The 24,547-nt window shown below is 45.2% G+C and overlaps 2 protein-coding genes across 7 annotated transcripts in view; both read right to left on the bottom strand.

Annotated features, from left to right (window-relative positions):
* The window catches only part of TRIM54 (tripartite motif containing 54), a 76,986-nt gene extending 66,042 nt beyond the window's left edge, over positions 1-10,944 (bottom strand). Inside the window, exon 1 of the mRNA XM_040426905.1 lies at positions 10,596-10,944. Within this exon, the coding sequence (XP_040282839.1) occupies positions 10,596-10,763 (168 nt within the window). The 5' untranslated portion in view covers positions 10,764-10,944. The remainder of the gene's footprint in view (positions 1-10,595) is intronic.
* A 328-nt stretch (positions 10,945-11,272) lies between these two features.
* Positions 11,273-24,184, bottom strand: DNAJC5G (DnaJ heat shock protein family (Hsp40) member C5 gamma). Of its 6 annotated transcripts, XM_040426907.1 has the most exons (7): positions 24,138-24,154; positions 15,042-15,152; positions 13,755-13,873; positions 13,133-13,346; positions 12,745-12,898; positions 12,599-12,667; positions 11,273-12,493 (listed from the first exon to the last, which is right to left on the bottom strand). In XM_040426907.1, the coding sequence occupies exons 3-6, from the start codon at positions 13,865-13,867 to the stop codon at positions 12,603-12,605; spliced, it is 546 nt and encodes a 181-aa protein (XP_040282841.1). In that variant the 5' UTR covers positions 13,868-13,873; positions 15,042-15,152; positions 24,138-24,154; the 3' UTR covers positions 11,273-12,493; positions 12,599-12,602. The 6 variants fall into 6 exon arrangements, with proteins under 6 accessions (XP_040282841.1, XP_040282844.1, XP_040282843.1 ...); XM_040426910.1 differs by lacking the exon at positions 15,042-15,152 and having other exon boundaries at positions 24,138-24,184; XM_040426909.1 differs by lacking the exon at positions 15,042-15,152 and having other exon boundaries at positions 24,093-24,171.
* Between the last annotated feature and the right edge of the window lie 363 nt (positions 24,185-24,547).

Genomic DNA, 24,547 nt, shown 5'->3' with positions numbered 1-24,547 from the left:
TGAACTCTGAGCGTTGACGGGCTTAGACCCTTGTCCAGGCCGTCCTGCAGAAACTATAAAATAGCTGAAAGAGGAGGATCTGAGGGTACTACCTCTTTAACAGCACACCACTGGAGGAAGATGTTGTATATCCTAGAGTAGGCTTTGTTTGTAGACTCCGCCCTGGAGTGTGAAATGGTTCTCAAGACCTCTGCAGAAAGCCCTTTAGCTTGTAGTAGGGACCTGTCAATCTCCAGGCTGTCAGATTAAGTTTCCTCAGATCTAGGCAGGGACCTGTGTCCTGATACACTAGGTCCTGCGTTAGGGGAAGTCTCCAATATGTGCCCTGACTCATCCTTATGAGCTGGGTGGATCAAGACCTCTTCGGCCAGAATGGTATTATCGCAATGTTCGGGGTCTGGTCTTGTTTGATTTTCGTCAATACCCTTGGTATCATGGAAATTGGAGGGAATATGTAAGCCAGCCTGAACTGCCATGTTATGAACAGAGTGTCTATCACCAGAGGATTGTCGTCCTCATAAAGGGAGCAGAATCTGTCCACCTTGGCGTTCAAGCGGGTCGCCATCAAGTCGATCTCTGGAACACCCCACCGGAGTGTGATCTGGGTGAAAACGTCTCTGTTCAATGACCATTCACCTGGAACTGGCAGACCCCGACTCAGCCGATCTGCAACTATGTTGAGATTCCCTCTGATGTGAACAGCTGAAAGGTGGGATAGACTGGTTTCTGCCCAAGCAAGAATTAGACCAACTTCCTGGAGGAGAGGTTGAGATCTTGTGCCTCCCTGTCTGTTGATGTAAGCGACTACCGTCGTATTGTCCGAGCGGACTCTTACCGCCTTCCCACGGATAAGAGGAGCAAAGTGGTAGAGAGCGAGAAAAACTGCTCTCAATTCTCTCAGATTGGATGAGAGAAGCCTCTCCTGCGGACCCCAGGTACCTTGTACTGGATTCTCCTCTAGATAAGCTCCCCAACCTAGAAGGGAGGCGTCTGTGGTCAACGTGACCCAACGAGGTTGAAACAAGGACCTCCCATCTGAAAGGTTCATCCACCACCTGAGGGAGGAACAGACTTGGGGGTTGCGATTCCAGATTGCTAACACTTCTTCCTGAAGTGGACGTAGGTGTCATAGGGCCCAAGGAACTGCTTCCGCAGATGCTGACATGTGGCCTAACATCTTAATGAGTGTTCTGATGGACACCCGCCGAGGCTCTTATCACTCGATCCTTCCTCTCTGGAGAGAGGGAGAGGGAAAGAGCCATCCGTTCGGAGTCTACAAGAAAACCCAGGAACATCCTGGAAGTAGATTGAACGATCTCAGACTTTTCCCAATTTATGAGTCAGGCGCTGGAGAGACTGAAGAGCCAGCTGAAGATGAGATAAAAGAACGTCTAGAGTAGCGGCTTTTAGAAGCCAGTCGTCTAGGTATGGCACGATCTCAAGCCCTTGTTGGGCGACAATCGGAGCCACAACCTTGGTGAAGGTGTGGGGAGCGGAAGAAATGCCAAAAGGCAGCACAGCAAACTGGTAATGTTTTACCATCCCTCTTATGGAGACAACTTTTAAAAACCTCCTGTGAGCTGAGTGAATGGGGATGTGAAGGTAAGCATCCTTCAGATCTAAGGTGATCATTAGATCGCCAGGCTTTAGGATACTGATAAGTGATTAAATGGTCTCCATTCTGAAGCGCTTTAGTCTTATAAACCGATTTAGGTAACGCAGGTCTATAATCATGCGCCAATCGCCCGACGGCTTCGGGACTAGAAAAACGGGGGAGTATACTCCCAGCCCCTGTTCGTGAGAAGGGACTTCCTCTAGGGCTCTTTTTTGTACAAAGAAGTTTGGTCTGGTTTAGAGTTTTGGTTAGAACAAACTTTTCTCGGGGAGGGGACAGAAAATCTATTTTGTACCCAAACATAATTATTTCTAGGACCCACTGGTCTGGAATGTTTTGCAGTCAGGCCTGCTGAAACAAACTTAGACGACCTCCAACCGGAGGGGAACTGAAGCTTTGAGCATCGCACAGACGGTCTGAAGGGGATAGGGGAGGATAAGCAGGAGAGTCATAGATCCACTTTACGGTCTTTTCCACGACCGCGACCCCGTCTGCGTCTGGACGATTCTTGACGTCTGAGACCTGGAGGGGCCCTGGGTTCTTGAACTTCTGGGCCTACTCCGGCCCCGAAAGGATTGTTGGGGGAGGGACTTCCCCTTTTTATCCGCAAGGCTCTCCATTAATTTATCCAACTCTGAACCAAAGAGTCTTCCTGGTTCATATGGTAAGCCACAAAGATTAAATTTGGAGGCGTTATCGGCAACCCAGGGATGCAGCCATAGGGGCCGCCGACTGGCGGAAGAGAGAGCCATGCCTTTAGCAGCTAACTTCAGGTGCTGTGTGGAAGCGTCACACAAAAAAATCCGTTCCTAGGAGTAAGGATTTGAACTGGTCTCGTACGTCCGTTCTGGAGACCACAGATTCCAGGTCCGACTGGATTCTGAGAATGCAGGACCGAACAAACTCTGCGACCTCTGAGGAAGCAACTGCCACCGAAGCAGAGGCTGCAGTTGCGGAATAGCTGCGCCTCAGAGTACATTCAGCCCTGCGATCTAATGGATCCTGAAGGTTGCTTCCGTCATCAGAAGGAACTAAGGTCCTTTTAGATAACTTGGAGATCGCTATATCGACCTTCGGAGACATTAGCTTAAATCTCTTAGTGAGAACCAGACCTTTTTCAGGATGTTTCCATTGTTTTAGCATTAGTTTCCTTAAATTTCCCTAAACTCTTTTTTTTTTTTGGGGGGTACTTATAATCCTTATACTGCGATATATCTATACATTATGTTATTAATCATTTTCGTTCTGTAGATAAGGCAAAAAACATACTTTTATAATATGCTAATTACCTGTCTACCAGCAAGTAGGGCGTCTACTTGCTGGTAGCCGCCGCAAAAAACCGCCCCCTCCTCCTGTTGATTGACGGCTGGCCCTGTCTGCATTTCAAAAATCGCGCGCCTGTCTTGATTCGGCGCAGGCGCTCTGAGAGAAGGAGGCTCGCCTCCTCAGCACTCCCTCAGTGCGCCTGCGCCGATGACGTCTTCTCTTTCGGAGGAAAGAAGGTTTGTACACAAACAGAAGAGGATTCTTTACGGTAAGAGCAGTGAGACTATGGAACTCTCTGCCTGAGGAGGTGGTGATGGTCAGTACAATAAAGGAATTCAAGAGGGGCCTGGATGTATTTCTGGAGCGTAATAATATTACAGGCTATGGCTACTAGAGAGGGGTCGTTGATCCAGGGAGTTATTCCACTTTTATTCCCCTAAAGTGGGGAAAATTGGCTTCTACCTCACAGGGTTTTTTTTGCCTTCCTCTGGATCAACTTGCAGGATGACATGCCAAACTGGATGGACAAATGTCTTTTTTCGGCCTTATGTACTATGTTACTAACATAATGTATAGATATATCACAGTATAGGGATTATAAGTACCCCAAAAAAAGTTTAGTGGGGTGACAGAAGCCCTTTAAAGGCTCTTAGCCCCCTAGAGGTGGATGGTGGAGCTTTCCCTTGCTCAACATCATGATCCCTTGATCGGATGGAGCGTAGAAGTCTTTGCATCTTCTCGGCAGGAAAAATGTAAGTGGCATCAACTTCATCCGAAAAGGAGGAACGGTCTTCTATAGAAATGTCGTCTTCCGCCATTGGTACAGGACCTGGCGATGAAACTCTGGCCCTTTTAGAAGAAAGGGCACTTTTGATCTCCATAATGGAATTCCCCATAACTTCTTTCATCCAACCGAACATGTCAACCATAGTGGGTTGCGTCGGGGGAGGACAGCATAAAGGACACCTATTATATTCATAGGAGTCCGGCATCTCACAATTGCCACAAGTTAGGTGCTTCTGTTTATGGAAGGATTTCCCATGCCGGTCGCCATTCGGAGACGCCATCTCAAAAAAAGTGAGTAAGTAATGAACAACTCACTGCAGGCAGAGAGGGAGATTCTGGCGTCTGACCGTGCTTATATAGCTGACAGACCCCCCCCCCCCTCAAGCATATCTCCGCCTTCCCCCGCTGGAAGTGACCCACGGTCACTACCTTATAATTTAATAAAATTAAAAAGGGGGGGCCCCTCAAATAGGGTATCAACCGTGCGGGGTAAGAACCTGCAAAAGAAGAAAACAAGGGGGCCACGCGCAGCCAGAAACTGGGTCCGATGTATCACGCGTCATCTGACGCGCTTCCGGGTTATGGCGCGGCCGGACGACAGCGCCCTCCGCTGAAGTGCTGGGCTGTACCCACAAGTGTGGGACCTAGCCAGGCAATAGACGGGAGCTGCGTGCTCCATTCCGGATCGAGGAGGCAGACGCCTCATCCTGGCCGAATATAGAAAAAGCCCAAAAAGGGTCCAAGTCTTGGCAGCAAACAGAATATCAATAAGGTAACAGGCAGGTCCGCCTGAACCTGTCCTAAGTTCACAGGACAGAGAAAAAAAGCACTGGTAGAAGTGCGGGCGTCCCTTTATAGGGGGTGGTTAATTGTTTAATTAGCTTGGTAGTAAAATTTTTATCAATAAAAATTCCACCTGTCCTACCAGTTTCACAGGGGAGAACTCCCCACTTGTGCTGCTGGTTAGGACGTAACAGAAATATCAGTTTTCCAGGACAAAACCTCTCACTATGTCACAATGGACACTGCACAGTACCACTTCTCCTGTCCTGTATACTGGGTGTAATCCTCTGATACAGATACTGCTCTTATTCTGTATATATGGACACTGCACAGTACCACTTCTCCTGTCCTGTATACTGGGTGTAATCCTCTGTATCTGCTCTTATTCTGTATATATGGACACTGCACAGTACCACTTCTCCTGTCCTGTATACTGGGTGTAATCCTCAGTATCTGCTCTTATTCTGTATATACAGTACAGACCAAAAGTTTGGACACACCTTCTCATTCAAAGAGTTTTCTTTATTTTCATGACTATGAAGGCATCAAAACTATGAATTAACACATGTGGAATTATATACATAACAAACAAGTGTGAAACAACTGAAAATATGTCATATTCTAGGTTCTTCAAAGTAGCCACCTTTTGCTTTGATTACTGCTTTGCACACTCTTGACATTCTCTTGATGAGCTTCAAGAGGTAGTCCCCTGAAATGGTCTTCCAACAGTCTTGAAGGAGGTCCCAGAGATGCTTAGCACTTGTTGGCCCTTTTGCCTTCACTCTGCGGTCCAGCTCAGCCCAAACCATCTCGATTGGGTTCAGGTCCGGTGACTGTGGAGGCCAGGTCATCTGGCGCAGCACCCCATCACTCTCCTTCATGGTCAAATAGCCCTTACTTTCAAAGTTTTCCCAATTTTTCGGCTGACTGACTGACCTTCATTTCTTAAAGTAATGATGGCCACTCGTTTTTCTTTACTTAGCTGCTTTTTTCTTGCCATAATACAAATTCTAACAGTCTATTCAGTAGGACTATCAGCTGTGTATCCACCCGACTTCTCCTCAACGCAACTGATGGTCCCAACCCCATTTATAAGGCAAGAAATCCCACTTATTAAACCTGACAGGGCACACCTGTGAAGTGAAAACCATTTCACGGGACTACCTCTTGAAGCTCATCAAGAGAATGCCAAGAGTGTGCAAAGCAGTAATCAAAGCAAAAGGTGGCTACTTTGAAGAACCTAGAATATGACATATTTTCAGTTGTTTCACACTTGTTTGTTATGTATATAATTCCACATGTGTTAATTCATAGTTTTGATGCCTTCAGTGTGAATCTACAATTTTCATAGTCATGAAAATAAAGAAAACTCTTTGAATGAGAAGGTGTGTCCAAACTTTTGGTCTGTACTGTACATACACTGTACAGTACCACTTCTCCTGTCCTGTATACTGGGTGTAATTCTAAGTGTCACCTTTTTTTTTCTCTGTATACGGACACTGCACCTGTCCCCTTATTCTCCAGGTCAGTACGGTTACAGTGATACCACATTTATATAGTTTTATGGGCTTTGTTTTACAGCGGTACCTATGAGATAAAACTGACCTGTTCCCTTCATTCTCCGGGTCAGTGCGATTACAGTGATACCACATTTATATAGTTTTAAGGTTTCGTTTTTACAGCGTTCCCTATGAGATAAAACTGATCTCTTCATTCTCCGGGTCAGTATGATTACAGTGACAAATTTATACATCATTTTTATAGTTTAAATACATTTTAAAATATGATCCTCATGTTTTTATAGTTACTTTTACGGAGCTGTGTATGGGCACAATTTTGGCAGGCGAGCTGTACTATTTATGATACCTTTTTTACGTTTGTTTGACTTTTTGATCACGGTTTATTCAATTTCTTGGGGAGGTGAAGTTACAAAAAAAAATAGCAAATCGGCCATTTTGATTTTTTTTTTTCGTTACGGCGTTCACCCTACGGGATAAATACATTTATATTTTAATAACACTGGTATTTTGGGATGTGGGGGTGCAAATGGTCATTTTATTTTTGTTTATATATTTTTAATATGGGGAAAGGGGATGATATGAATATTTATATTTTTTTCATATTACATATTACAGGGACTTTAACATGCGTTCATTTGATCGCTTCACCCATAAACTGCATTTAAGATTGCAGACTATGGGAGATTCAATGTTTTCCTCTGGAGCCAGTCACCTTTCCATGGTCACCACTACCCACGGCATTTGAGTGCCAGAGGAGAAGAGGAAAAAGGCGTTTTTTTCTAGATATATCATACAGTTTCTTATCTTTGCATATTCTATTGATGGAAAAATAAAAAACAATCCTTATTCTACGGAGCCAACTATTTCTGATGTATTTTACATCCATATTAGTCGCATGTCACGGCCCCAATGCAGGTTTAATTAACCCAAATTTATGGGAATCTGCATCTTTTTATCTACAATTTGCAGCGCAGAACATCCACAGCATCTGACAGTAGCCATGAAGTGAAAATTTACCTACAGTGCAGATTTTAAATATGTCCAGTTCTGCCTTGGATCTCCACCACAGATGTAATTCTTTGCCATGCATAGGGTTAAATCGGCAACAAACCCAGATTAGCGTCAAAAGCTGACATGGGGGGGGGGGGGCACACATTTTACACACATGGTAGTTGTACCCTTTGAAACCCACAGTGCAGTAAGCCCAATCCATAGTAAAGCATAGTCGCTTGAATTTTAAGGGCCTAGATTCTTTGTACTCCGAATGACTATTAATACAAGTTAGCTACTTCTGCTTTTCTTCTCACTTCAGCCATCAGTCTTCTGATGGAACCTGTGTAAAGTCAACATTATAAATTTCTATACTCTTTGGGCCAAGTTAGCTGGCAGACTCTGAGCTGTTGTGTCTCAATGAGAGGTGTAGGAGTGACGTTGTGGTCCATTCAGGTTGTTTTCTGTTCCTTGACCCTTTTACAGCTCTCATCTCTCCAATCAACTCTTTCTTCCACTCTCAATCTGCTTCTCTGCCTGCCCAAACGCCACCTTTCTCCAAATCTTTCCTCCTTTGTTCATTTCACAATATTAAGATTCTTTCTAAATTAAAATCAAGTTGTGCCCTTGTGTTGTGTCCATCTCCCTTCAAGATTGTAAACTAACTGCTCAACCTCTACTTCTTCCAAATGTATGCAGTCCCCATTGACCACTGCTCCTTCTACCCATGGTGGACCCTGTCCCTGGCAAGCAGGAGCAGCATTCAGTTCAGTTGTGAGGCATGAGAACATGACTAAAATTAGGCTCAATGTGCTGGTTAAACATTCTCAATTACGATCATTACGTTGTTTTTTGTGTGCAGGAGCAGATTAATGGCATATATGGCACAGCGAGGAAGTAAGATGACCACAGTCATGCTGGCAGCAGGAATTCGGCTACCAGCATTGTTGGCACATGACCCTGAAGATCATCACCAAGGCAAGTTGGTTGCATCTGCCCGATGCAGTGCGGGGACAGTTGCTTTACGTATTAGAGACTTTGTCACCTTGGAAGCATCCACTCAACTACAGTAATCCATTAAATAATTATCTTCATACTCACATCCCCAGCACAGAACGGAGAGGACTTCAAGACTCGGTCTCCGTGCTATCACGTGACTCATTAGGCGAATGAGTATAACAATAAAAATCATGGATTAGAAATCCGCACCCACTAAACTACACATTGATAACTGAAGTTTAGTTGGAGCTGCTAGAGTCTCAGTAAAGACCACATCCTGAGCAGAGGGGGCTCTTTCAACAGTGTCATAACAGCCCAAAAAAAAGTGCCCGCACGTCACCGATAACCCGCTTTTGAGTTGTGCGGCACTGCTAACATCTATAAACTCCTGGTCTACTGTTGCCATAACAGCTTTCTTCTCAACCCCTTACAATCTGGTTTCCACTGGTTTACAGAAACTAGCTTTACTTGACCACTAAATGTGATGGCTACTACTATGTAGTCAGTCTTCTGGATCTCAACAGTTTCTTCTGGATCTCTCAGAAGTGTCTAATATTGTAGACCTCCATCTCAGATTATGCATTCCTAAATCTACTGGTCTTAAAAGGGTCTGAACACGGACATATCCCCATTTTCACCCAGGCAGCCTCTCTGATCTAAGCAATGGAGCATTTCATATGTGATCCAGCGCAGGGCAAGGGCTTTTTTGTTTATATTTTTACACTGCTAGGCAGAGGCTTCCACCTAACAGTGTTGACGGTTACATCACCGTCTCTGATGGGCGGGCTTTAGTGCTGCCCTAGCCGTTTTACAGGATAGGCGCTAAAGTGATGTTGGGGTGCCGCCAATTAGGGACTGTCACGTCACCGGTTTCACTGCCAGGTGGAAGCCTCCGTCTAGCTTTCCCGATGGAGAGCCCGGTACGTCACCGGATCGAAAAAAAAAAAATTAAATGCTCCGATGCTCATATCAGGGGGGAAGGGGGGGGGGGGGTTATGCTTGGCTTAAAATTTAGATATTATCCAGGTTCAGCTCTGAACCCAAACTCCTTAAGGACACTGGTCCCTCCTGGTTTCCATCCTCTGTCTCTGGTCGCTTTTTCAGTGTGTCAAATTTAGTGGCTCTACTTCTCCTCGCTCTTTTGCTGTTGGGGTTTCTCAGGGTTTAGGCCTAGGCCTACATAGCTCCTCATTGGACAGAGAACCAGAAGATTTGACTCAGGACCACGTCTATGATGGCATTTTTGCATCTACTAACCTACATAACCCTGATATTTCCCTTTCAGTGTGTGGCACTACCATCATGCCTAGGCAGCACACCTGCTGTCATAGTGTTAAATTCAAATGAGATCAATCTCTCGCCCGCTCATGTCACCCGCACCTCAGAAAAATCTCAGGAATCTGCACTTTTCTTACTGTGGAGACAACAAAAACTCTCATCATTGTTCTGATCCATTCCTGTAACTCATTCGCAATAATCTTCCCCTCACTAAACTCATGCTGCCCCTATATATCTCAGCGCATCAGCGAGACTCAACTATCTGCCCAATAGCGATGTCTCCCACCCTGTGCCGATGCCTCTGGCCTGTGCCCGTGACTGCGCCAATGCCTCCACCCTGTGCCAGTGACTGCGCCGATGCCTCCACTCTGTGCCAGTGACTGCGCCGATGCCTCCACTCTGTGCCAGTGACTGCGCCGATGCCTCCACCCTGTGCCAGTGACTGCGCCGATGCCTCCACCCTGTGCCAGTGACTGCACCGATGCCTCCAGCCGCTGCACCAATGAATCCACCTTGTGCCAGCCACCGTGCAGATGCCTCTGCCAGTCACTGCACTGGTTGCCCATGCACTATACAATTTATACTTATCACTCTCACCCACAAAGCTCTCTCCAGTGCTGCACCCCAACATCTCCCTCATCTCTATCACCTTACAAATGGTCTTCGCCCTGCCAATGATAGAAGAAATTTCATAATCCCAACCTCTCCTCGTGCTGTACACCACCACAGATGACCAGATTCGTTTCTGACATTTTTACGCCTGCCCTAAAAACACATCAGGGCTATCACATTTTTCCACCAGTATTCCTCAAACCTTCATCCCTTCTTTCTCTCCTTGCCCCGAATACACTTCTTTTCTGGACGTACAGAGACACTGGCTTGTGACCGGCTCATGCAACTTTCTCCTGACCTCAAATAGGTGGTTGGACAATTAAGGGGAGAGAGCACTTCTACCTTTTGGGTTTCCCCTGGTTCCTGACAAACTGTAAGCTCTTGTGAGCCTGTTTTAATTGGTAATTTGTCACTCTAATATCGGATTGTACTGTTACCCTCCGACTGTTAAGGAACACAATGACGCCAGGATGACACTGCACTAATATGTAATGGGCCAGTCATAAACACATCACAGGGCTTCATAAATCGCTCCAAAGTCAACACCCTACATATACAATAGGGCGTGGACACCTCAACAGCCTACAGTCTGCATGCGATATCCAGATGTCAGGTTACACAAGCACTTTTATATACACTGAACATACATCTACGGCCAAAGTGACGCCCCACAAGCCTCATACAACACGTGAGCGCATACGTGTAACATATGGCAACAGACAAACGTGGACTCCGGCAGTCAGTACCTGGAATATGTCATTGGCACACTTGCGGCACAGGTTATGCTGGCAGGGCAGGATCACCACAGGCTTGGTAAACATCTCCAAGCAGATGGGGCAGATCAGTTGCTTCTCCAGGTTGTCCATAGTCTGAGTGTCCCCCCCCAAAGACTTAAATCCTACGGCAAAATTCATCCCTTTGCCGGACGTAAGGCTGGGCAGACGAGACACAAGGCAGATGGCGGCTGCACGAGACCCACTCACTCATGAGACCTCTCTGCACACAGAATAACTTTAGATGTTCTTATCGTACCCTCTGGGGCGGGAGGAGACCCTTTCAACCCCTTCCTTTCCAGAGAGATACAATCTGCCAGACCTAACGTCCACTTGGAGTATGGACAGTGTTAATATTAAGACCCGGGAGGGGGCCGAGGAATTCCAAGAGTATTTTTAGCTGCTGGATGAGGACAGACGGTGACGAGGGGACAGGGGGGTCTGCAGCTGTCACACACAGCAGGTGACACTGAGTCACACAATGATACACAAAATAACAGAGACAAATATACAACCTAAAAGGAGAAGAGGGAATGTCGTAAACCCATCTGTGCCAGACTCCTTACACACCATGTCATCCAGATGACGGACGGTCACCACCTCACATACCGCCGACTGACCCACAGGTCATCAATGAACAGACATGGGAGTCTGGTGGGTGAGGGGGCGCTTGCATTTTTATTAAACCTTCATGATAACTGAGATGGTCCTCTCCCACCTGGAGCCAGAGCGGCGCACGACTGCCAAAGAACCCGATTCATTGGCAACAGCATGTGCTGGTGACAAAATGAGACATTTGGCAAAGTCGACACAAGATTTTCTATAATCATCCGTACAGAACGGAGATCACCACCGGCTCGGCCGAGCGATGATTGCCGCAGTCACAGTGAAAGAGTATAAAAAGGTAAGGAGACGAGACGTAACGTATGTGCGGGACACGATAATACCACAGATCCATGAGAATGTGAAGGACGTGTTTTCCCGTACACCGCGCCACCCAGGAATCCACACAACACAAGTGTCATCCTGGGGGAGGGAATGACCGGCTGCATCGCTTGCAATACTGGAGCGGGTAAGACATGAACCACCCAGTGCAGGCGACATAAAAAGTGCCGATTAAAAAACAAAACAAAAAAAAAAGAAAAAACACAGGTGCGAACATCAGAAAGATCCTGTACAAAAAGTCCAATACTTTAAAGAACAGATTCAGTGTGCAGTGTTGTCGTGTGCTGGTAGTGGGGGTCAGCTGCACACAGAACATGATGAGGACAGGGTCTCCGCCACCAGTGTTCCACGGTAGTTATTGGCATCACGTTTATAACCCTTCAATGCAAACAATGACCCAGCCACGTGTGGGTCTCCTCAACCACTGCTCAAATCTTCAGCCAGAATTGGATCCAAGGAGGTGCGGGACACCTTGTGGAACAGGGATGTGGGATCGTTTCATGCCCCTTGTTTGGTACATTAGCCCTTATCAAGCTAGTCTGCAGGAAGTTCTCAACATATCGGTGGGACGGAAAGGGCTACTAGGAAAATGTCCATTAGGAAGCCACAGCTCTAAGACCGGCTCCCGAGTCACAGCAGTTCTGTGCTTCATTCATGGAAGGATGGCAGACAAGTCTTTGGTAGAGATGTTTGGTCTTCCCATTCCTGGTGAGAAGTCATCTCTTCCTCCTTGCGGTTAGGGGGAAGAAGCAGAAGGGTGATGGGACTGTCCATCCAGGAGAAGAACTGGCGATGCTGCAGAAAGTGCTATGGGTCAGGTAGAACCACCTCTCTCCTCCTTCCAGAAGAGCACTAAATTGGGGGTCCCCAGAAGTCAGAAGAAGGGAAATCCTGTCCAAAACCGCTGTTCTACAAAGGACAAGGACCTGCGAGGAGACACAACAGCATGACTGAGGAATGGAGGCAGAATGACAGAAAGCACAGGGGGACCATTTATGAACTAGACATCGCTAACTCTGACCAGCACTTACTGCACTATAAATCCTGCTTCTCGGGGTAGACGGTGGCTCCTGGACATGGCTGCTTGTTGATTACGTCACCTACAACAGACAATCACATTCATTAGGTTAGCAGAAACGAATGGGCTTGTGAGAATAGGGTGTGAAGAGCTGCTCACCGTCCTCCTCCCTGATCTGGGCCTCCAGGTCCTCGGGGTTCACACACTTATAAGAATCATCCTCTTCCTCAGAAGGTTTACACCGACCACAGCAAAAACCACAACAGCAGCAGCAACAGCAACATGTGAAGATGCTGCAGCAGATGACCAGGCCCTAGAACATACAACACGGGCATTAACCTCGCTGAATCCCGACTATACCACCAAACCATAGAAATACATCACACTCCCTTCCCATATCCCTGCATTGTCAAACAGAAAGCATTTACCCAGTTGGGGCGAGTACTTTCTGTAGGCCCTGCATCATATAACATTATATAGCTGGGATTATATACAGGAGCCCCAGCCACACAGGGTTATTTGTATTTTTCCATATAACTGCCCACACCTTGAACCAGCACTTGGACATAAGGAAGTAGTACTTGACGCTTTCCTCCCCGAACTGCTCGGCCACATATAGGCCCATGGAGCCGTACTCGTCGTAGATCTTGCGCTTGTTTTCATCGCTCAGCGTGGTGTTGGCGTTATTGATTTCCTTGAATTTATCTGCAGCCTCAGGATTGTCGGGGTTCTTGTCTGGATGGTACCGTAATGCCAGTTTCCTGAGAAAACAGAGGGTCATCAGCGACAAGGTGTCCACCCAATAATGGAGTAGTGTTCACCCTACTACCAGCTACATGCCACTATTGGAAGAGAACCACACCAATGACATCTCCAGAATATGAGGGACTGGCCTACTGAGCCCCATATATTCCCCAGCCAATCAGCATGGTCTCATGCATAGTCTCTCTGGTCCCTTAATCTTTTGAATGGTCACCATGAAGAGGGAGAACTCTGGAATTCTTCACATCACCAGCATTGTGCAGGTGGAGCAGATTAGTGTCTCCAGTGCTACCACTAGAGAGGGCCAAACCAGCTAAAATGACTATCCCCCAAAGCACAGTGCAGTAGAATGAGGACGAAAATGCTGCAAAAACGTGGCCGGCAAAGGGAGGAGAGCGCAGTCTTACCGGTAAGCCTTCTTTATGTCATCCTGTGACGCCCCCTTTTCCAAACCCAGGACCTTGTACAAGGAGGTTCCTGTCCGGGACATCTTTCTCTGTAATTTGTGAGGCTCGGCCATTGTGTCCTGGAGGCAGAAGGAGAATTGTATTACATGTAGTAGACATGTCCTTCTGAGGGGAGGAAGAAATAGGTTACACGTAGTAAGCATGACCTGTGGAGGGAGACTTCCATTACACATAGTAAGCGTGTACTGTCCTAGAGGATAAACAATTGTCACGTGTACTAAGCGTGTAATATTTGCATTATGAACACAGAGGAAAAGGAAGAGCATAGGAATAACATGTATAGCAAGTTCTATGAACGATTCCCCCTCCAAAAATGGCCATGTTGAGACAGAGCAGAGAGCTGCTGATGTGAAGACGACTCCCTGCTGAGAGGAATGGACCCTTCAGCCATCATGGCACCAGAAATAGCCCCCTCCTCATCCAGGACACCCCCACCCGTCACGTGCAGCCTCCTTATAAAGGACTCCCACCCACAATGTGCAGCCTCCTCATCCAGGACACCCCCACCTGTGATTTGCAGCCTCCTCATCCAAAACCACCATCTGTGACTTGTAGCCTCCTCATCCAGGACCCCCGTGACATGTTGCCCCCTTTTCAGGACTCCCACCCAATGTGCAGCCTCCTCATCCAGGACTTCTATCCATGACGTGCAGGTTCCTCAGCCAGGACCCCCAACCGTGACATGTTGCCCCCTTATCCAGGACTCCCACCCACAATGTGCAGCCTCCTCATCCAAAACCCCCATTTGTGACTTGTAGCCTCCTCATCCAGGACCCCCGTGACATGTTGCCCCCTTTTCAGGACTCCCACCCACAATATGCAGCCTCCTCATCCAGGACTTCTATCCATGACGTGCAGGCTCGTCAGCCAGGACCCCCAACCGTGACATGGTGCCCCCTTATCCAGGACTCCCACCCACAATGTGCAGCCTCCTCATCCAGGACATCTATCCATGACGTGCAGGCTCCTCAGCCAGGACCCCCAATCGTGACATGTTGCCCCCTCATCCAGGACTCCCACCCACAATGTGCAGCCCCCTCATCCAGGACTCCCACCCACAATGTGCAGCCCCCTCATCCAGGACTCCCACCCACAATGTGCAGCCCCCTCATACAGGACTCCCACCCACAATGTGCAGCCTCCTCATCCAGGACACCCTGTGACATGTAGCCTCCTAATCCAGGCCCCCCAACCGTGACGTGCAGCCCCCTCATCCATTACACCTACCCGTTATGTGCAGCCTCCTCATCCAGGACCCAGCAGCTGGTGTCAGGCTGCTCCCAACAGACAGGATGCCCTGATCATAATGTGATGGCACACATTTCTGTGATAATAATTCTGTACAACAAAAATTCCAAAGCTGTAAAGGAAGTATAAAAACTTTCCCTGCAGATCACTGGAGCTTGATATCAGCCGTAAGGATGATGATAATCCGCCCACAAACTAGACCCGCGACCTCTGAACCCGCAGTAATCAGCTTATCTACGTAAAGTACACAGGTGCCGGGCAGGGAGCAGGACAGCCTGGTACACAACACTGCAATATACAGGTGCCTGCAAACCCTACCCCCTCATCATCCCAGGATAGCTCCAACCTTTATCATTCCAGATAGCTCCAACTCTCATCATCCCAGGGCACAGAGCAGCTCCAACCAGGGCTATGGAGTCGAAGTTTTGGGTGGAGTCAGAAAAAAAATGGACTGACTTCAGGTTAAAAATGTTTTATCAATATTGTGTTATTTATTAACTTTTATATACATTTTGAAAAGTTTAGAAACGTTAATCATAAACACATTTTATGTTCTATCAATCTGTAATAAACAGAAGCAGGGTGTTCTAGTGATGATAGATAATCAGTTCTCACCTCTCCTGTGTTCTCGCCTGTTCCTTATACTATATACAATGATGAGCAGGATGTTCTAGTGATGACATATAATCAGTTCTCACCTCTCCTGTGTTCTCACCTGTCCTTATACTATATACAATGATAAGCAGGATGTTCCAGTGATGATAATCAGTTCTCACCTCTCCTGTGTTCTTTCCTTATACGATATACAGTGATAAGCTGGGTGTTCTAGTGATGACATATAATCAGTTCCCACCTCTCCTGTGTTCTCTCCTGTCCCTTATACTATATACAGTGATAAGCAGGGTGTTCTAGTGATGATAATCAGTTCTCACCTCTCCTGTGTTCTTTCCTCTCCTTATACTATATACAGTGATAAGCAGGGTGTTCCAGTGATGATATATAATCAGTTCCCACCTCTCCTGTCCCTTATACTATATACAGTGATAAGCAGGGTGTTCTAGTGATGATATATAATCAGTTCCCACCTCTCCTGTGTTCTCTCCTGTCCCTTATACTATATACAGTGATAAGCAGGGTGTTCTAGTGATGATAATCAGTTCTCACCTCTCCTGTGTTCTTTCCTCTCCTTATACTATATACAGTGATAAGCAGGGTGTTCCAGTGATGATATATAATCAGTTCCCACCTCTCCTGTCCCTTATACGATATACAGTGATAAGCTGGGTGTTCTAGTGATGATACATAATCAGTTCTCACCTCTCCTGTGTTCTTTCCTCTCCTTATACTATATACAGTGATAAGCAGGGTGTTCCAGTGATGATATATAATCAGTTCCCACCTCTCCTGTCCCTTATACGATATACAGTGATAAGCAGGGTGTTCTAGTGATGATATATAATCAGTTCCCACCTCTCCTGTGTTCTCTCCTGTTCCTTATACTATATACAGTGATAAGCAGGGTGTTCTAGTGATGATAGATAATCAGTTCTCACCTCTCCTATGTGCTTTCCTTTCCTTATACTATATACAGGGATAAGCAGGGTGTTATAGTGATGATAATCAGTTCTCATCTCTAGGTATTGAGGTCCCGAGTACAGATAGACTCCTCTGACACAGAAAAGCTTACAAGGGTAAAAGTATCTGATAGGGGACGAAATAGAGGCGGTTTTTGCCCTAGAGAAGGGAGGAGATGGCAACGAAATGGCAGAGGATATGACTCCTCCTCATCGGATACTGTTGCTGGTGCTGGGGGGGACATCTGTTGGTTTTTTAGAGAAAGGAGGGGAGGACCAAGTGGGCCCTCCCTATCATCTGAGGGACAGAGATTATACACAGAGGGAGGAAAGGCGCAAATAGATGAAAAATGTATTGTTAATCTTACAAATCGGATATTGACAGCTGAGGAACTGCAAGTTCTCTCTAAGGGTCTGTCCTTTGTACCTACTGTGAACTTTGACACATTTTCCTGGGTGAAGGACCTGAGCCTTTTCACACGGAAATTGAAGTGGCATAAGTTCAATAAAAATAATGATAGGGAAAAGTGCACCAAACTTGGTATACCAATGGACTGTCTCGAAGATACCAGGCTACTATTATCGTTAGGTGAAGGTATAGCCGAACAAGACGGACTGGGTCCCTTCACGGATTTACATCCTAAGAGTAGAAGAATGCCCCCTTCCCCCCAGGAAAACTCGGCGATTGATATCTTTTCCAGGCGAGTAATACAAGAAATTGAAAAAATACATCCGCATAGGGACCAAGAATGTAATCTAACGTGGGGAGAAAGGGACAGTAACATGATTGTGAAACCCTCAGACAAAGGGGGAAATATTGTGATAATCTTTGTATAATGGGATGTGTGACTCCTTATTAAATGATGCTAAATGCTATGTTCATTTATGAATTGGACCGGATTTTGGTCGAGGCCTTTGAGAACAAATTGATTTCCTCTGAGGAATTGAAATTTATGACTCCACTCCACAAATACCGACATTTTATGCACTCCCGAAGATCCATAAGGGAAAGGACCTATTAAAAGGAAGACCAATAGTGTCGGGGATGGACTCATTGTCGCAGAATGCCAGTGTATATATAGATAAGGTCCTCCGACCGTTTGTCTCATCTTTGCCCTCCTACATTAGAGACACAACTGATTTATTGTAAAAAATTCAGGATGTTGCTGTAGGGGATAGTACTCTGCTCGCCTCTATAGATGTCGAGGCCCTTTACAGCAGCATACCACACGAATAGGGGATAAAGGCTGTACTTTCCTTCCTGGAGACTAGGGGTATCCAATTTAGGGCTCATAACTCTTTGATTGTATGCCTCCTCAGATTTGTTCTGACCCACAATTTCTTTTTATTTCAGAATGTGTTCTACCAGCTCAGGGGCACAGCAATGGGCAGCCCTTGTGCGCCTACTTACGCAAATTTGCTCCTGGGCTGGTGGGAGGACCGGCTGGTCTTTAGTGACGTGGAGGAACCCTGGACCACCCACATTATCTTCTGGGAAAGATACATTGATGATATCTTTATACTGTGGGATGGTCCAGAGGTGGCCTTCAGGTCATTTGTCGACTGTTTAAACCAGAATCCTATAGGATTGCGATTTACATGTGAGATCAGCGACAAAGAAATCTCCTTTCTGGATGTAAGAATTTCAAAGAGGAAGGGCATGTTATGTACTGAGACCTTTAGGAAACCCATGGCCACAAATAGCCTTTTACACTGGGGAAGTTTCCACCCAAAACCGGTGAAGAAGGGCATTCCAAAGGGCCAGTACATACGGATTAGAAGAAACTGCACTGATACATCTACCTTTTTTTCACAATCAAGGGATCTTAGGAACAGATTTCTGAGGAGAGGATACCCAGATGAGACACTAAAAAGAGCTTTTAAGCATTCCATGGTCACGGATAGGGATCATTTTTTGGGGCCCCAAAAAAAGAGAATAATAAGAGTGATTGGGACATATGATAATGCCCATGATAGGATATTTGAAATCCTCAGAAGACATTGGGGCATTTTACAAACTGATAGGGACTTGACGGATATACTCCCATCGAGACCAGCTATCACCTTCAGAAGGGGGAAATCCATCAAGGACCATCTTGTACATAGTCTATACACCAAAGAAAAAGCTATAGGAACGTGGCTTGAGAGGAGACCTCTTGGAATGTTTAGATGTAGTGGATGCCCCTTTGTCGCACCATCTGAAACATTTTAAAGTGTCTCGACGGGAAGGAGTTATGAGATCAGAGACTTTGCGAATTGTAGAACCTCTAGAGTGGTAACTATATCTGATCACCTGCCAGTGCCCCCTCAACTATGTGGGGAAGACGAAAAGAGAGTTGAGGAGGAGGATTGGTGAACATCTAGGAGACATTAAACATAGAAGGGATAAACCGGTGGCTAACCATGTCCATGAATTCCAAATTCCCTGAAGTTTCAAATCATTGAGGTTATCCCCCTCTCACCACGTAGGGGTGATTGGGACAGTAGGGTACTACAAAAAGAATGTCAATGGATTTATAGACTCAAAACATCTAGCCCTGATGGCCTAAATGAACAACTATCGTTGGGATGTTTTTTATAAACAGAAATGCACAATAAGGTCACTATGTAGTGTCCTCCTGACCCCTATATACATGATCTCTTTTCCATAATAAATTTATTTTGCCTACCCCTCTATTCTGCTATGTCTCCAGTCCTTCTGCTTCCCCTCCTGGGCAACTGTCAAATATGGTCCTAATGTATTGAATGACAGTCATACTTATATGTATTAGATCGGAATAGATCCAGGATGATTTATCAAATCCATGATGGAGTCACTCAAATTTATGCGAGGTGTCCCCATCTTGGATAGTTTTGTGGGCAACGTTAAGAATATAGGTGTTTAGAGCCTTGGATGTATTTATTGTATATCCCTTTCATCTCCTCCCCCACCCCATACACATCTACCTAGTTGGACAAAACATAGATTATATCAACCGCTATAAAGAGACAGCTAATGTGGAGCGCATATATGTCCCAGTGATTTATTTGCTATATTTGATATTTTAGTCTATCTCCGTTATATATCTATACTTCATCTGTGGAATGCATTGACACCTCCGGCCTATGGAACGCAGTTACCGGCCTTTGGAGCGCGTAGGGGCGATGTAATATCCGGTCTGTGGAGCGCATATGCTGCAAGAGGTGAATGAATATGACCCACTTTATCATATAACGCTGAGGGGATTTATATAATTGAGCCTGGCAGTATGTGGGTGATAGGATGGGGGGGAGGAGGATCCTGTTGTAATGGGGGTGGAGGAGGATCCAGATGGGAGGAAAGGATATTTAAAGGCGCCAATTTGAAACCAAGAGTGAGACACCTGACATGCCAAAAGCCTGTACCTTGGCTCGAGTCTCCCAGAGGGTCCTGATTGAGGGACAATGAGTGACAGTCTCAATCGTGAAACTGAAGCGAAGTATATATGGTCCCCAGACGAACCGGTCTTAATACTTATCGACTGGGGAAACGCTGCGTCGGGATTTTTGTTTTGATTTCCATATTTACCAATATTTGTTGGTCTTTTCATCTAGTGGTATACCCATTATGTATTCAGCATTATTCAGTAGATTGATATTATCTTGTGCCTCAGTGTTAAAATAGGGCTCTACAGGGATATACAGACAAGGAACGAGGACAGGGAACCCCTACCATTAAGGGGTGTCCCTGGGCTGAGATCTAGGGAGGGATGCATAGGGAAAAATAGGTATTCATTATTTGTTCTACTTGTTCCCCATGCTTCGCCTTTCTGAAGTGTTTTTCAGTAAACATCCTCACTACGTCCGTCTCTGCAGAGGGTCCCCTGCAATGTATGGGCCTTATTCATCAAACCGTGAGTAATCTCAGAATAAATAATCTGTTGTATTTGGTATCTTGATCCGTGGGGTCTGAGCTTTATGTGAGCATATGTTTTTAAGATATCATTAAAAGTTACATTTTATTATATGGGAAGGTGTTCTAGCTTTACGTATAATTTATACTTCCACATTTGTCTATATACTGCCGAGGCGGTCTTTGTTCTGATATATACAGTGATAAGCAGGATGTTCTAGTGATGATAGATAATCAGTTCTCATCTCTCCTTATACTATATACAGTGATAAGCAGGATGTTCTAGTGATGATAGATAATCAGTTCTCATCTCTCCTTATACTATATACAGTGATAAGCAGGATGTTCTAGTGATGATAGATAATCAGTTCTTACCTCTCCTGTGTTCTCTCCTGTCCTTATACTATATACAATGATAAGCAGGGTGTTCTAGTGATGATAGATAATCAGTTCTTACCTCTCCTTATACTATATACAGTGATAAGCAGGATGTTCTAGTGATGATAGATAATCAGTTCTCACCTCTCCTGTGTTCTCTCCTGTCCCTTATACTATATACAGTGATAAGCAGGGTGTTCTAGTGATGATATATAATCAGTTCTCACCTCTCCTGTGTTCTCTCCTGTCCCTTATACTATATACAGTGATAAGCAGGGTGTTCTAGTGATGATATATAATCAGTTCTCACCTCTCCTGTGTTCTCTCCTGTCCTTATACTATATACAATGATAAGCAGGGTGTTCTAGTGATGATAGATAATCAGTTCTCATCTCTCCTCATACTATATACAGTGATAAGCAGGATGTTCTAGTGATGATATATAATGTGTTCTCTCCTCTTCTTATACTATATACAGGGACAGACACTATATACATATATTATATACAGGGGCAGACACTATATACATATATACAGGGGGAGGGGTGTACATATATTATACACAGGGACAGACACTATATACATATATTATATACAGGGGCAGACACTATATACATATATTAAATACAGGAGGAGGGGTGTACATATATTATATACAGGGGCAGACACTGTATACATATATTATATACAGGGGCAGACACTATATACATATATTATATACAGGGGCAGACACTATATACATATATTATATACAGGGGCAGACACTATATACATATATTATATACAGGGGCAGACACTATATACATATATTATATACAGGGGCAGACACTATATACATATATTATATACAGGGGCAGACACTATATACATATATTATATACAGGTACAGACACTATATACATATATTATATACAGGGGCAGACACTATATACATATATTATATACAGGGGCAGACACTATATACATATATTATATACAGGGACAGACACTATATACATATATTATATACAGGGGCAGACACTATATACATATATTATATACAGGGACAGACACTATATACATATATTATATACAGGGGCAGACACTATATACATATATTATATACAGGGACAGACACTATATACATATATTATATACAGGGGCAGACACTATATACATATATACAGGGGGAGGGGTGTACGTATATTATATACGGGGGATACACCCTATATACAGGCACAGACTGTACACTATATACACGGGGGGCTGTACATATATTATATACGGGGGGAGGGCTGTACATATATTATATACGGGGGATACACCCTATATACAGGCACAGACTGTACACTATATACACGGGGGGCTGTACATATATTATATACGGGGGATACACCCTATATACAGGCACAGACTGTACACTATATACACGGGGGGCTGTACATATATTATATACGGGGGGATACACACTATATACAGGCACAGACTGTACACTATATACACGGGGGGCTGTACATATATTATATACGGGGGATACACCCTATATACAGGCACAGACTGTACACTATATACACGGGGGGCTGTACATATATTATATACGGGGGGATACACCCTATATACAGGCACAGACTGTACACTATATACACGGGGGGCTGTACATATATTATATACGGGGGGGATACACCCTATATACAGGCACAGACTGTACACTATATACACGGGGGGCTGTACATATATTATATACGGGGAGATACACCCTATATACAGGCACAGACTGTACACTATATACACGGGGGGCTGTACATATATTATATACGGGGAGATACACCCTATATACAGGCACAGACTGTACACTATATACACGGGGGGCTGTACATATATTATATACGGGGGATACACCCTATATACAGGCACAGACTGTACACTATATACACGGGGGGCTGTACATATATTATATACGGGGAGATACACCCTATATACAGGCACAGACTGTACACTATATACACGGGGGGCTGTACATATATTATATACGGGGGATACACCCTATATACAGGCACAGACTGTACACTATATACACGGGGGGCTGTACATATATTATATACGGGGGATACACACTATATACAGGCACAGACTGTACACTATATACACGGGGGGCTGTACATATATTATATACGGGGGGATACACCCTATATACAGGCACAGACTGTACACTATATACACGGGGGGCTGTACATATATTATATACGGGGAGATACACCCTATATACAGGCACAGACTGTACACTATATACACGGGGGGCTGTACATATATTATATACGGGGGGATACACCCTATATACAGGCACAGACTGTACACTATATACACGGGGGGCTGTACATATATTATATACGGGGGGATACACACTATATACAGGCACAGACTGTACACTATATACACGGGGGGCTGTACATATATTATATACGGGGGGATACACACTATATACAGGCACAGACTGTACACTATATACACGGGGGGCTGTACATATATTATATACGGGGGATACACCCTATATACAGGCACAGACTGTACACTATATACACGGGGGGCTGTACATATATTATATACGGGGGGATACACCCTATATACAGGCACAGACTGTACACTATATACACGGGGGGCTGTACATATATTATATACGGGGGGGATACACCCTATATACAGGCACAGACTGTACACTATATACACGGGGGGCTGTACATATATTATATACGGGGAGATACACCCTATATACAGGCACAGACTGTACACTATATACACGGGGGGCTGTACATATATTATATACGGGGGATACACATTATACACAGGGGCAGACACTATATACACGGGGGGCTGTACATATATTATATACGGGGGATACACCCTATATACAGGCACAGACTGTACACTATATACACAGGGGGCTGTACATATATTATATACGGGGGATACACCCTATATACAGGCACAGACTGTACACTATATACACGGGGGGCTGTACATATATTATATACGGGGGATACACATTATACACAGGGGCAGACACTATATACACGGGGGGCTGTACATATATTATATACGGGGGATACACCCTATATACAGGCACAGACTGTACACTATATACACAGGGGGCTGTACATATATTATATACGGGGGATACACCCTATATACAGGCACAGACTGTACACTATATACACAGGGGGCTGTACATACGCAGAGAGGGGTCTCTATAGGATCCGCCTGCAGCTGTGGCCTCACCCTCGGTTCCTGTTTTAAGCTCCCGGAAGTGCAGAAATATTTGGCCCCGCCCACCTCTTCCGAGATCGGCAGTGTTAGACCACACCCACCAGAAACTTTCTCTGCCGCATCACGTGACTCCTAACCATAGCGGCGACCATGTTTACTGATGGCAAAACCAACTGTGAGCAGCGTCACCTAGTGGAGAATAGAGTATAACACTAATTACCAATATACTGCACCCCAACATCTCCTCCTGTACTATACTGCACCCCAACATGTCCTCCTGTACCATACTGCACCCCAACATCTCCTCCTGTATTATACTGCACCCCAACATCTCCTCCTGTACCATACTGCTCCCCAACATCTCCTCCTGTACTATACTGCACCCCAACATCTCCTCCTGTACTATACTGCTCCCCAACATC

Source organism: Bufo bufo, chromosome 4, assembly GCF_905171765.1.
Source record: "Bufo bufo chromosome 4, aBufBuf1.1, whole genome shotgun sequence".
Taxonomy (NCBI): domain Eukaryota; kingdom Metazoa; phylum Chordata; class Amphibia; order Anura; family Bufonidae; genus Bufo; species Bufo bufo.
Note: the sequence above shows the minus strand (reverse complement) of the source record. Positions and strands in the feature narration are given on the sequence as shown.

What these genes read in the sequence shown, in the direction of transcription:
- DNAJC5G (XM_040426906.1), bottom strand. Translation starts at nt 14,080, where the DNA reads ATGCTCTTCCTTTTCCTCTGTGTTCATAATGCAAATATTACACGCTTA. An exon ending in GACATAAAGAAGGCTTACCG is followed by an intron (nt 13,347 to 13,754) that starts GTAAGACTGCGC and finishes CTGTTTTCTCAG; the next exon opens with GAAACTGGCATTACGGTACC. An exon ending in TGTCCAAGTGCTGGTTCAAG is followed by an intron (nt 12,899 to 13,132) that starts GTGTGGGCAGTT and finishes TGTATGTTCTAG; the next exon opens with GGCCTGGTCATCTGCTGCAG.